Raw genomic sequence first — 13,990 nt, 5'->3', positions numbered from 1 at the left:
TGAGGGAAGCCATAGTGCTTTAAGATTTTTATGGCTTTTTGCAAGATGCTGCCATGCTCGGGCCAGTGCACTAAGAGGATGGAATCGCACACTTCTTCCATGATGCTTTTCCAGCTGGGCAGGGGGTTCCAGTAGCGGTAAGTCTGTGGTGGTGCGGGATGGATATGCTGAAACTGGCCAGGCGTGGTCTGTCTATGACATAGTTGCTGGCTTGTCGACTGTGATGTTGCTTACTGACGAGAAAATCTGGTCCATACGACACACACAGTATGGGTGGGTTTGGTAACATGCCGAGGTTTTCTAAAAAAGGCTGTAGAGTTTTAGTCAGTGCAGTCCTCTAGGTAAAAGGGAGTGTCTCTATGGAGGATAACCGTGCTGGAGTTGATGAGGGGTACGACGAAGTCCGTGATGTCGCTTGCGAAATAGGTGCAGAGTCCCTGGTGGTTTGCATACAAGGGTATGAGAAATTGGCTGTGATGCGTATCTTGACCATGAGGAGTACCATGTAGCTGATAAGGATGTCCATGTAGGTGGTGCAGCTGATGGTGTATTTGAATATGATGGTGACTCCTCCTCCGAACTTGTACTGACGGTCTTTCCTGGCAATCTTGTAGCTGGCGGGGATGGATGTATCGTTCGGGGATGGATGTAGCGTTCGTCGCACAGGCTGGGTTTAGCTATATTTCCAATTAGAAGAGCTGGTCCAAAATGCTGTCGTGCAGTAGGTCCCTTATCTCTATGGAGTGTTTGGTGAGCATCTGGGAGTTGAGGAGAATGCATGTTGAGTGAGGTGCTACAGGAGTGGTGGGTGGGGGATTGAATGAGAAATTTCAGGAGACGATTGTCAACATTCGTTCTGTCCTGCGTGATACAGTGTAGCAGCAGACCGACTGCCTGATGGTAGGGGAAGAACCATGGTTTTTGGCACTGGGCGGGGTCCAGGCTTAGATAGTCTTGCCTTTGTCGCACATCCTTTCTGCAGCCACCATTAAGTAGGCCCTGGGAGGAGCACAGGGTGCAGTGAATAAGAAACCAGTGATGTCATTTTCTGTGCAGCTGGATGATAGGAAAACCAGCGATGGCGCTTCTTGTACAGACAGGTGATGGGAAATTAAGTCCTCTGACTTGGCTTCATTTTTTAAAGAGCGTTTTGTACGAAACAAGTTCTAAAAAAAAAAAAAAAGTTCCTTAAAAAGAGAACAGATGCTCTAGGGGAGCTGAAGACCTGTTGCTCCTCAAAAGAATGTGCTATTGCTTTACTTCATTCTGGACCTTGTTTTAGGGAAGAAGCACTGGCACTGGAGGTCTGGTTAACAGGCCTCGGTGGACTGTCCGTGTCGAAAATCAGGATCTAGTAGCTAAAATGGGGACCAAAAGTGGGAGGACAATGTAGTACATAAGTCTCTTGAGTTATTGTTCTAATTACATGACCTGTATTCCACCAGAATGCTCTTATGTTTATGTTCTTCGGCAGTTACTTGTTGCCTCCATGATTAGGAGTCCACTCTCGTCTCTTCCTTCATACTTGGAATAAAGGACTTCTTAACTTACCTGCTGTTCCATGTTGCATCATTTACTACAACTTGGCGACGTTTTAAAGAACCCTAAGTGCAGCTCAGCAGTGAATTGATGAGGATTTCCTGGTTGAGAGGAAGCGTCACGAGTCAGGCACTTTGAGGTGAATCTCTGCCAAAAACTGAAAGTGCAATTTTGGATATTTTTATGTTGACTATTAATATTTGATTGATACCGAATTGTTGGAAAAGGGTTTTTTTTCCCATAGGAACAGTGCACACTACAAGTAGGTTCCCCCTACTTAATTTTTCTGTCTCTCTGCCAAATTCACCACAACGACAAGAGCGGACAATCTCCATTCCTTGCTCCGGTACTGAAGGAATTCTTATATTCTTCGTCTTTTTAGCCCGCAACATCAAGTATAGTCTCTGAGGGTGACGTATTTCTTGCAGCTGGGACGGTTGGTTGCCTAGCAACTCTGGGTCTTCGCTTCTCTGACGCACTTCACTATCCTGTGAAACGTCAGCGTCTGTCTCATAACTACCACCAAGCACTACGTTGCTCCTCCATCATTGCGCTACAAGGTAGTGTCTTCACGTCGGTGGCCATTTCGCCTGGCTTCTCTTCGTTGTCATAACAACGCAGCGCCACAGAGTTTTTCTTCAGCATCTGAAGCAGTTTACTATCGGATAAATAGCTGATTCCGACGACGATACCCACTCCCACAGTGTATCATATGTCTTACAACTCAGGTACTCTTCTTTACATTTCTCTTAGTCCCTTTTCGGCGATATACACACCCGTATATAGTTCTGTTTGATTTCATCAGTTTCAGATTTTGGAGGTGAGGACGTCGAAGCAAGTCAAGCCTCGCTGTATGTTCTTTGCTCACCTCATTATTTTGTAAAGTTTTGCGTTATTTTTGGTCCTGCCTATTGTGGATTTGACGATCTTTAACAATTTTTCAGTCAAGTCTCAGTTGTTTGCACACTAATATATAGTCCTGTTTAGTCGTTCCTGCTGCTCTATATCTTCAACATGATCTCTCAAAATATTTCTGTTACTCGGCCACCTAATTTTTTAAGTCAACCAGGCCAGCCAACCATACCTTGGGAAGATTGGCTGCCTATGTTTGAGAATTATGTTGAGGCTCCCGATGGTCAAGATTTTCCAGCTAAGAGAAAAAAAAAGCACTTCTCTGAAGTACTCTTGCAAAGAAGGTCAATGCGTCTTTCGCTTTCTCCCTCAAGCACTTCAAGCCAATGGGCACGCTATGCCTGACGATTATAAAGAAGCAATCTGTTGACTAGATGTGAGGTACACAAAAGAAGAAAATGTAGTCATGAATAGATATAAGTTTTACACCCAAATCCAAAAAGCTGGCGAGTCCATCGATGATTTTATCTCTAGACTTAGAGAAATGTCCATCAAGTGTAATTTTGGCACATGACCGATGAATTGATCAGGGATCGGCTCATAGACCAGTGCAACAATAAAAAGATTCAGGAACGTCTTTGGGCAGCCAAAAACCCCAACCTTAAAACAGCTATAGATTTAGCTAAAGTGGTGGAACAGTCTGAAGGTTGTATGAAAGAATTAGAAAAGAGGGCAACAACTAATGATGTCAATGAGGTATCTACTCAAGAACTACCAAACTATGATCACAATGATGATGATGATCCTAGCACTATCGCGGCTGTCAAGAATAAAACGTTTTTAAGGAAACCTGGTACAAGCAACTCGAAGTCTGCTAATGTCAGAATGTGTAATAGGTGTGGAAGTACAGTACACACCTCGGACTCTAAGTCCGAGGTGTTCTGCATCTAAGCAAGAGTGTTTAAAATGTGGTAATAGGGGACACTATGCAAGAGTGTGTCGGAGCAAATCTCGCTCTAGTGTAGCCACCTGATATCAATGAGAATGATAACATTTTGGTAGTAGAGTCTGACACCACTACTGACAAACAAGAAGACAAGCGGAAAAATAGACCCAAAGCTATGTTCATAATTGATGGCCAAGATGTATGTCTCATGATTGATACCGTCTCAAGGTACACCATAATCCCCAAAGATATTTTTGAAGAAAAGTGGGGTGATATGCCACTTCTTCCTAAGGACATTTCCCCTGGGGGTTACCAAGGAGAATCTATTGACATTCTTGGATACTTTGATGCACATATCATGTTTTCTCACAGACATATTCATGGCAAAGTATATGTGTCTAAATGCAGACCAGCCGTTCTTGGGTGAGTTCATCAATATGATTTTAGGATTATTGTCAACCCTTGTACAGCCACACAAGTCATGGTCATTGAGGACGAGGGTTTGAATAAAATTATTGAGGAAGCTGGCAATGTATTTAGGGAAGAATAGGGTCAACTAAAAGGTTATTCACATCGCATTTTGATTAAGAAAGGTTCCATTCCAGTTCAGCACAAAGTTAGGCATGTCCCTATAGTTGTTAAAGAGGAAGTCAAAGGTCTTATTTAAGACATGCTCACAACAGGAGTTATAGAACCTGTAGCGCTTCTCCATAGATTTTGCCCATCGTCGTCACCAAGAAGGGTGATGGTAAACTCCGTTTCTGTGTGGGCTTGAGGTCCTTGAATCAGTGCGTAGTTGCTGACACGTTTCCTCTACCAAACATCACAGAATTAGTCACTACTCTAAAGGGTGCGAAGGTGTTTTCAAAACTGGATCTTAGAAGTGCGTATCACCAGATCAATCTGCACAAAGATTCTAAGCATCTAACTGCTTTCATTACACCTCAAGGCACTTAACAATTTACTTGTCTTCCTTTTGGACTCAATTCTGCAGCCAGCATTTTCCAACATTTTTGAGGGAGTAAGTAATACCATCTATTTCCAAGATGATATCTTAATATATGGTCAGTCGGACAAACAACATAACGCTTCTCTCAAAGTTGTTCTAGATAAACTGTCGGAAGCAGGTCTCACACTCCGAAAGGAGAAATACAAGTTAATAGTTGATGAAATTGACTATTTAGGCTACACCATCAGTGCTTCTGGTGTTAAACCCAAGAGAGACTTGTGCAATGCCATCCATTCAGCTCATCAACCCAAGGATAAAGACCAGTTACGTTCCTTTATGGGACTTACGGAGTATTACTCAAAGTTTGTCAAACATTACTCAGACAAAACTTCCTGTTTGCGTTCTTCACTCAAGCGGGGGGTGAGCTTTTCATGGGGTGCTCTGCAACAAGAATGTTTTGATTGTATCAAAAAAGAAATGTGCAATGCCAATGTATTAGCTGCTTTTGATGTAAATAACCAGTCTATTTTAACTGTGGGTGCTAGTGCTACAGGCTTGGGAGCTATGTTATCACAGTCCAAAAGGGGGTCTGAACGTGCTGTTGTCTTTGCTTCCAGAACACTGATGCGGAGAAAAAACATTCAGTTATCGAAAGGGAAGAGTTGGCAGCATCTTGGGCTGTGGAATATTTTAGAACATATTTGTGGGGCATGACATTTTTCATCAAAACTGAGCATAAACCCCTAGTTAAGGTTCTTTCCCCTGGTGGTATGGGAAGGGGTTAGCAAGACTTGCCAAACTTGCATCAAAACTTTAGGAGTTTCAATATTCGATTGAATTTATTCAGGGCTAGAAGAATGTTCCAGCTGACTGCCCTTCTAGAATGTCTCTGGACTGGCGAACTGTTATTGATCCATGTACTGCTGGGTGTGGTGATGACTTTGCTGTGGCTTCAGTTGAGTATGGTGTATTTGTAGGGGAGGTTGCATTTGAGGCATGTGATTCGGAACGTGAAATGAGTATTGATCACACTCTACAAGTGGTCATCAAGCTTTTAAAATTGGGCTCCAGAAGGGAAAGTTGTGTCTCTGTCTAACTTTATGTCAAAGTTCTTGATGGCCTTTCTCTTACCAATAACAATGTTTTAGTCAAAGGTGAAAAATGTATCCCTCCTTTTGGCATCAGAAACAAACTTTTAACATTAGCACATGAAGGTCATCTTGGTCAGACTTTCAGGTTGAGTGGGTGGAAAGTTGTTCAATTTGTAAAGAAGGTGAGCAGCGACTTAAAGTTGGTCCCAAACCCAGGTTTACCCTGGCATAGCATCTGTCTTGATTTCATTGGTCCTATGTGGGAGCTACATGAAAAAGACAGATTTGCCATTGTTGTAGTTGATGTGTTTTCTAAGTGGTTGGTAGGCGAATTCACCAATAATGTTACCACTAAGAATACCATTAAATTCTTGGGAAATCTATTTAAGGATGTGGGTATTCCCTCTGTTCTCATCACTGACAACGGCACTCAACTTGTCTTCAAGGAGATGCAAACTTTTCTCAAGAGTTGTGGGGTTTCTCATCATTGCACTTCACTATACAATCCTCAAGGCAATGGAATGTGCAAGAGAGATAACAAGGTAGTCAAAGGAATCATTCAAATGGCCTCCGCCAGTGGGTTAGTAGTACGGAAAACGGTCAATGAAATGCTGTGGGCCTATCAAACCACTCCTCGTGTCGATGGTCAACCTTCACCTTTCCAGCTTATGAGAGGGCGGGCTCCCGGCTCGAAACTTGTCCCCTCTTGGATGAAGCAAGTTGTCACATTGCAGGGGAGATGCTCTGACCTTCCGTCTTCCTCAAACTCATCTTGTCCTTTCAAGGTTGGTGATCTGGTCAACATCAAAGGCGGTAGGGTGGAAGAGAGTTGTCAAAGTTCAAGGGGCACGTCACAGTAAAAAAAAAAAAAAAAGGACTTGATCATTGTGTTATTCTAAATAATAGTGAGTGTTGGAACTTCAGACGGGTCATTTTATATCAAAGAGGGATTGCTATTCCACCACAGGACAAATTCACCAGTTCCTTGAGTAATAGTGGTTATCTCCTAGCTCAAATTATTGATGAAGCTACTTCTTTAGCCTCATTGGAGAGAGATCGTAGCGGTGAGTGTGGTGATTCTCTCTTGTCTGGGAGTCTCTCAGTACGTGCTCCAGACCCTGTTTCTGATGGGGTTGTTCCTGCTCGTGCTTTGAGGTACCGCAGACCACCGGTCTATTTGCAAGACTTTATTTGCTAGATTATGTTTATCTATTGTAACTTAGTTTATTTCTTAGGTTCTCATTTTTTTGTTTTTTGTATTCTTTCTCTCTTTTCACGTTTGTTAACATTGGAAAGGAAGAAGATGTGTAGTACAGAAGTCTCTTGAGTTATTGTTCTAGTCTTTCTAGAATGCTATTACATGACCTGTATTCCACCAGAATACTCTTATGTTTATGTTCTATGTTTGCTGTCAAGTAAGGATTCTATTCTACGGCAGTTGCTTGTTGCCTCCGTTGAAAGGAGTCCGCTCTTGTCTCTTCCTTCATATTTGGACTAAAGGACATCTCAACTTAACTGCTGTTCCATCATTTACTACAGACAACTGCAACAAAAGCCCAGTTTCCAACAGTCAGCACGCTGAAGTAGAGTCTATATGATCCCGCACGTCAATTCCAGAGCAGAATGGCATCAGTGCAGATCCATGTGGCGTCACCTCCTGATTTGCAGAGGTACTGCTTAACATTTCCAGATCCAGGCTGACGGCTGGGGTATATTTAAACCTAAACTACAAAGCCAGAATCCACTAGGTGAAGCAGAAGCATGTGAAATAAAAAATAAAGTATTTGAATGGTTACTAAATTAAAGTGTTCTAATTAAGTTATTAGAGGACACTTGCATTACCACTTTCACTATCCATGTGCTTTTACAAATTCCAAGTCGATGCCAACGATGCAAAAGAATGACATGTATGTAGCCCAAGTTTAGAGTTGAACAATTCGGATGTCAAGGTTCTACATTGTTCCATGGTAGTAGCTAGGGATGATTAGTAACTGGTCCCCATATTTTATTTATCCACCAAGGTCATAAACCTTGAAGAAATTCCACAACACACCGCTTCAACGTCATATCAACTGCGCAGTACACAACCTGAATACAAGAGTTGCACTACTTCAGATGCTAGCAGCGACATGCTGGTAAACATTTGCGAACACTTTAAATTTACTGTATACCATTTTAAGCTGCAGGTCAACAATGCAGCAGGCCTGAATTATGGTGTTGCTCTGCTCATCCATCACAACTCAGTAAAGTGCTCAACCATTAAGTGTGCCAATTGTTTACTTCTATACCAATAACTATCTTTTTTATTTGGTGCTTACCGCCACAGGTTTGCCATTTTTATATACTTTTGATCACATATGTTCCTATCTCATTAGCTTAGAATGTATCGACTTTGGAAGGAAGAAATGCTGAAATGACCTGGTCAGGTCTTAAACTCAGGTCTGCCAGAACACACAGCTATCTTGCTTATTTACACGAATTACCTGAGATAATTATGTTTATTTACATACCTGGTTTATGAACAGAGCAAAGTCGATTTTCTTCATCAATCACAATGGTTATTGTTCCAGTAGCCAGACTTTCTTCTTCTCCAGTAGGATCAACAATTAGTAAAGTGCTTTAAATAAAAAAGTTTTTTTTTTTTTTACACAAATAATGTATAGTGAATGCACATTAAATATAATTCTACGTCATCATATAAAGTCACCAAAATGTTCTATTACATATATATGGCTTCTTATTTATAGGGACCTATAAACCCATGACCACATCAATCCTGCTGTGACAACAACTGTGATGGGAACGTTAAAGTTGGGTTATTGTCATTTTTATCAAATGTACTTGCTTTGCTGCTTTTAACCTGTTTCTAGTCTACAGCAGGATGCCAGCTAGTTGGAAGTACTTCTTAGGGAAGTGATCACAACAAGGGCAAATCACATGGCTGGTAAAAGTGGGTCCTTTAGTGAGGCTGCCTCTTCAGTGACCATGTGTCAGAATAGATCCTCAGCAATCCTTCCATACCCTATTCCAATGAAAAATAGACAAAATGTAAGGGTAGGCACAAGGCAATAGAAGTGGCGGACTATAACGTTAACAGGCTTACGCTGTCCCGAAAGCAACTAACTACAAATCAGCCAATTACTTTGGAGCCATGAAAAAGTCAAGAGCTTACAGCTGAAGTGTATAAGACCTGTTAGGCAAGTGTAATTCCTCAAAAAAATAGTTTCTGCTGATAGAGACTTCTAGCCGCAGATTCCTCACCTTTGAACGGCATCAAACTGGATCTGAAAGATTTTTCGGTAATACCTCAATGGCCCAATAAGTGGCGCCATGCGGCTGCTCAACGTCATTTCGCTCTGGAAATGGCATGCAGAAAAGTAGGGATGATAATGGGCGTACTCTATAAGCTGTGATGATGTCATGGCGTAAGCCAGCCAGTGTTTCAGTTCATTTGGACGTGGGTATGGGCTAATCCCCAAGTAAGTATTGCAGCTCATGGTCCGAGTTCAAGCCCTATTCGACACTTTTAAGTGTCATAATCCATAGCGCCTCTTTCCTCCGGAGTGTTAATTTCCTATTACCTCCCCTTGGGTCTTTGGGTGCGACATCAAAACCATAGAAGGAGAACATTCTATGTGTGCTCTTAGAGTTACATCCAGCTATATGTGTGGCTATCGGATATCTGCTGTCCCCTTGCTTTACAGACCTCATGTGTTCCCCAATGCGCTCTTTGAGGCTCCTGATGGTACTTCCAATGCATCTTAGACCACACTTGTGTAACAGGTGATGTGGTTGTCAATTTTGTACACCCTATTGTTAGGTCCCCTAAATTCTTTCTTTCTGTCAGTGGCCCATGTGCACATGGAGCAGTGGCTGCATTTGAAAAAGCCTAGAGTGTGTTGGGTAAGCCAGTTTATGTTCGTTTCACTTTTGGGTAGCTAGGGCTGAGAATATTTCTTAGGCATACACCCCTGCGAAAGGTAATCTCGGGCTGTTTTGATGTTGTAAATCTCTGCAGTGTCTTGTCTGCTGTAAGTGCCAATGTCTACGCATACTGCGTGTTAGTGTGTTTGCGTGCTGGTTAAAATCCATAATTAAACGTACTGCTTTGTTCTCTCTCTCTCTGGTTTGTTTTTAAGGGTGTCTTGTTGACTGATTTTAGAGATTCTCTCTTTGGCCCTATGTACAGTTCTCTTGGCATACCGTCTGCGTGAGAATCTAGTGACCATGCTCTCTATGCAATCCTGAAAGTCCAATTCTGTACTACAATTGCGCTTGGCACGTGTGAATTCACCGTATGGGATAGCATTAATCTGGTGACCTGGATGTGCACGTGAGGCATGAAGGGTTGCATTACAAGCTGTTTGTTTCCTAAATAGTCTGCTTAGAATCTTATTATCTACAATGAAGAGTTCAACATCTAAGAATGTGATGTTCCTCTGACTGTACTGGAACGCAAATCTGATGCTTTTGTCATTGCTGTTAAGGTGTGTGAAGAATTCAAGAAGTTTTTCAGAGGAGCTTGTGCAAACCATAGTAGTCTATGAATCTGCCACAGAATAAGATCGAGTCTTTCCAGTTACTAACCCATTTGTACCAAATCCATTGTTCTTCCATTCTGCCATGAATAGATTAGCATACGAGGGAGAAAACTTTGAGCCCATAGCCACCCCTTGTTTTTGTTTATACCACTCTTCCTTGAAAAGGAAGACATTGTTGTCCAGGATAAGTTCTGTCATCTCTAAAAGCATTTCAGTGTGTTCCCAAAGGCTGGCCGATCTACGGCCTAGAATGTGGCGTAGGGCCTGTAGTCCAAGGTCATATCTGATACTTGTATAAAGTGCTATGACGTCTAGTGTTACGAGTGTCATACCATCCTCCCATGTAATGTCTGTGAGCGTGCTCAGAATATGCTTGGTGTCCCTGATGTGTGATGGTAGGTTGCGAACAAAAGGCTGTAGGAATGTATCCACACACTCAGAAATCCTTTCAGTCGGCCCCTCTATACTAGATATAATTGGCCTGCTGGGGGAAAAGGGAGATTTTTGTGGATCTCGGGAAGAGTATATATGCAGGGGTATCTGGGACGGTCCAGCATAAGGTAGGTGTATTCATTTCTGTCCAGGAGGCATTGGTCATGCCATCCCTTAAGTTTGGTGTTGACAGTAAAGTGTTCTTACTACCACTGCATACACGAACAAGTGCCTGTTTATATATTCCCTTAGCCCTGAAGAAGTTGTGGGGTATTTCCCATTAACTGCGACGAAACATGTGTTGGCTAAGAAGGCTTAAAGATCTTGAATTAAAGCCATCTGAAAATATAAAGACAAGCATTATTGTGATATTTTATGTAACTTTATGTATTTACTTTTGAACGTGTGCAGAGGATTTTTATATATGGCATTGTGGTGCTGGGTAGAATGGTGCATCTTGGGACAGCCAGCTGCCACACTTCCCAGGAAGTGGTCATCAGGAGGGAGGGAATGAATATGCTACTTACCAGTATGCATCTGTTCTTGGCATGTAGGGCTGCTAACATTCATATCTATTGCATAGATCGCCGCCTAGTGTTGGGTCCGGATGATTGCACATTGTTGTCCTGGAAGAGTCTTCGAAGTATCACGAGATAGGTGGCTCCTCCCCTGGACTACAGTGCGCTTGGGCATCGACTCCATCCCCAGATTGTTTTTAGCCATTGTGGCAAAGATGGAGTGCGATAGTAGAAATGATGTCCATGCTAGTGATGAAATGCAAGAAGTAAACTGCAGCTGCTACAGGCGCCGGGGAGGAGGGTGGGCGATATGAATGTTAGCAGCCCTACATGCCAAGAACAGATGCATACTGGTAAGTAGCATATTCAGTTCGAGGCATGTGGGCTGCTAAATTCATATCTATTGCATAGAATACATAGCAGTCCCCTCATTAGCGGCGGCCGCCCGTGCCAGCTGCAGAAGTCTGAAAAAGAGTTTTGAGAACAGCCTGTCCTACAGCTGCCTGCTGTTTGGAGTGCACATCTACACAGTAATGTTTGGTAAATGTATGTGGTGTAGCCCACGTGGCTGCTCTACAAATGTCTTCCAAAGGAATGTTACCTAGGAATGCCATGGAGGCCCCCAACTTGCGTGTGGAGTGCGCCCTGGGGGGGACCGTTAAAGTGCGTTTAGCCTTTTGATAACAAACCTGAATACATTTAACGATCCACCTGGCTATTCCAGCTTTGGAAATAGGGTTGCCTTTGTGCGGTGCTGAGAAGGCAACGAAAAGTTGCTGTGTCTTTCTAAAGTGTTGTGTTCTGTCAATGTAGTACATTAATGCCCTTTTAACGTCCAGCGTGTGGAGCATTCTTTCCGCTACGGTTTCTGGGTTTGGAAAGAATGCGGGCAGTTCAATCGACTGATTGACATGAAACTGTGACACCACCTTTGGAAGGAACTTGGGGTTAGTGCGGAGCACTACCCTGTTTGAATGGACTTGAATAAATGGCTCTTGTATTGTGAGCGCTTGTAGCTCACTAACACGTCTTAGAGACGTGATAGCAATGAGGAAAGCCACTTTCCATGTCAAGAACTGAACCTCACACGAATGCAGAGGCTCAAAAGGTGGGCCCATCAACCTAGTGAGGACCACGTTGAGATTCCATACTGGAGCGGGTGGGGTCCTGGGAGGAATGACCCGCTTCAGCCCTTCTAGAAAAGCTTTAATGGCAGGCACCCTGAAAACAGAGAGATGCTGCCTGTTTTGAAGATAAGCCGCTATGGCGGATAAGTGTATCCTAATGGAAGCGTACGCTAGATTGCATTTGTAAAGATGCAACAAATAGCAGATGAGGTTAGGAATGGATGCATCTAGCGGGTTTATGTTATGTGCTGTACAATAAATGACAAACCGCTTCCATTTTGCTGCATAGCAAGCTCTTGTAGTGGGCTTCCGTGCCTCCCTGATGATGTCCATGCATCCTGGAGGCAGGTTAAGGTAGCCAAACTCTAAGACCTCAGGAGCCAGATCGCCAGATTGAGCTGGTGCGGATCTGGATGCTGAATGTCGCCATGGTTCTGCGTCAAAAGTCTGGGTGTGAGGTGCAGCCTTTGATGCGGTACCACGGAGAGTTCTAGAAACGTGGTGTACCATGGTTGGCGTGCCCACGTTGGAGCAACCAGGATGAGTGTCATCGAGTGTTGCTTTAGCTTTCTTGCCACCAGCGGTATTAGAGGTGCTGGGGGAAAAGCGTACGCAAATCTGCCTGACCAGTTCATCCATATCGCATTGCCCTGCGATTGTGGGTGAGGGAACCTGGCGGCAAAGCTTTGGCATTTTGCGTTTTCCCTTGTGGCAAACAGGTCTATCTCTGGATGACCCCACTGCTGGAAGTACGGGCGGAGTACTGATGGATGATTCTCCCACTCGTGCATTTGATGGCTGTACCTGCTGAGCAGATCCGCCATCTGATTGTCCTTGCCCGGGAGGTGTTCCGCCATGAGGAAAATGTTCCTCTGAATGGCCCACTTCCACATGCTCTGAGCTAGATGAGACAGCTGTGGAGAGTGCGTACCCCCCTGCTTCTGGATATAGTACATGGCAGTCATGTTGTCCGTCCGGATCAACACGACTTTGTTGCACAGATGTACCCTGAAGGACTTGAGTGCCATGAAGATTGCCATCAACTCTAGATAGTGGATGTGCATCGTCCTTTGCTCTGTCGTCCATAGTCCCTGCACCGTGTAGTGGAGCACATGAGCTCCCCATCCCTGGAGAGAAGCGTCCGTCGTCATGATGATCTGCGGCACAGGCTCCTGGAACGGTCGGCCCTTGCAAAGGTTGTGTGGATTCCACCAATGCAGAGAGCTGTATGCCCGACCGGTCACCAACACTAGGTCTTTCAATTGTCCTTGAGCCTGTGTCCACTGATGCGCCAAGCATTCTTGGAGCAGACGCATATGCAACCTTGCGTGCGGGACTATGAAGATGCAGGAGGCCATCATGCCTATCAACTGCATAAACACTCTCGCTGGGAGTGAGTGTTGCGGTCTGAACCTTTGGATGAGCGACTGTATGTAGTCGATCCTCACCTGGTTCGGCTGAGCTGTAGCAGTCAGAGTATTTATTGTCGCGCCCAGATACTGCCGCACATGGGCTGGCTGAAGGTGCGACTTTGGATAGTTCAGTGAGAACCCCAGACTGTGAAGGAGGTGAATTGTGTGGGACATGTCTGCGGCGCACTGCTGTTCCGACTTTGCTTGAACGAGCCAGTCGTCTAGGTAAGGGTAGACATGTATGTTCTGTCTCCTGAGGTGCGCCGCCACGGTCGCCAGACACTTTGTGAACACTCTGGGGGCAGTGGTCACTCCGAAGGGTAGGACCTTGAACTGGTAATGCCTGTTCTGTATTGTGAACCGGAGGTATTTCCGGTGGGATGGGTGGAGTGGTATGTGAAAATAAGCATCCTTGAGGTCCAAGGTTGCGAGGAAGTCTCCCTGGTTTAACAATGGAATAACCTGCTGCAGTGTTAACATATGGAAATGTTCTGAGAGGATGTACAGGTTGAGGGGGCGTAGGTCCAGAATGGGTCTGAGTGAACCGCCCTTTTTCGGGATTAAGAAGTACAGGGAATAAACC

The 13,990-nt window shown here is 44.1% G+C and overlaps 1 protein-coding gene across 2 annotated transcripts in view; it reads right to left on the bottom strand.

Moving 5' to 3' along the window:
• Positions 1–13,990, bottom strand: part of EXOSC8 (exosome component 8) — a 238,937-nt gene that overhangs the window by 26,784 nt on the left and 198,163 nt on the right. For both annotated transcript variants that reach the window (XM_078657200.1, XM_078657199.1), the window contains exon 10: positions 7,888–7,994. In XM_078657200.1, coding sequence (XP_078513326.1) covers positions 7,888–7,994 — 107 coding nt within the window. The remainder of the gene's footprint in view (positions 1–7,887; positions 7,995–13,990) is intronic.

This window comes from Lissotriton helveticus, chromosome 8, assembly GCF_964261635.1.
Source record: "Lissotriton helveticus chromosome 8, aLisHel1.1, whole genome shotgun sequence".
NCBI classification, from domain to species: domain Eukaryota; kingdom Metazoa; phylum Chordata; class Amphibia; order Caudata; family Salamandridae; genus Lissotriton; species Lissotriton helveticus.
Note: the sequence above shows the minus strand (reverse complement) of the source record. Positions and strands in the feature narration are given on the sequence as shown.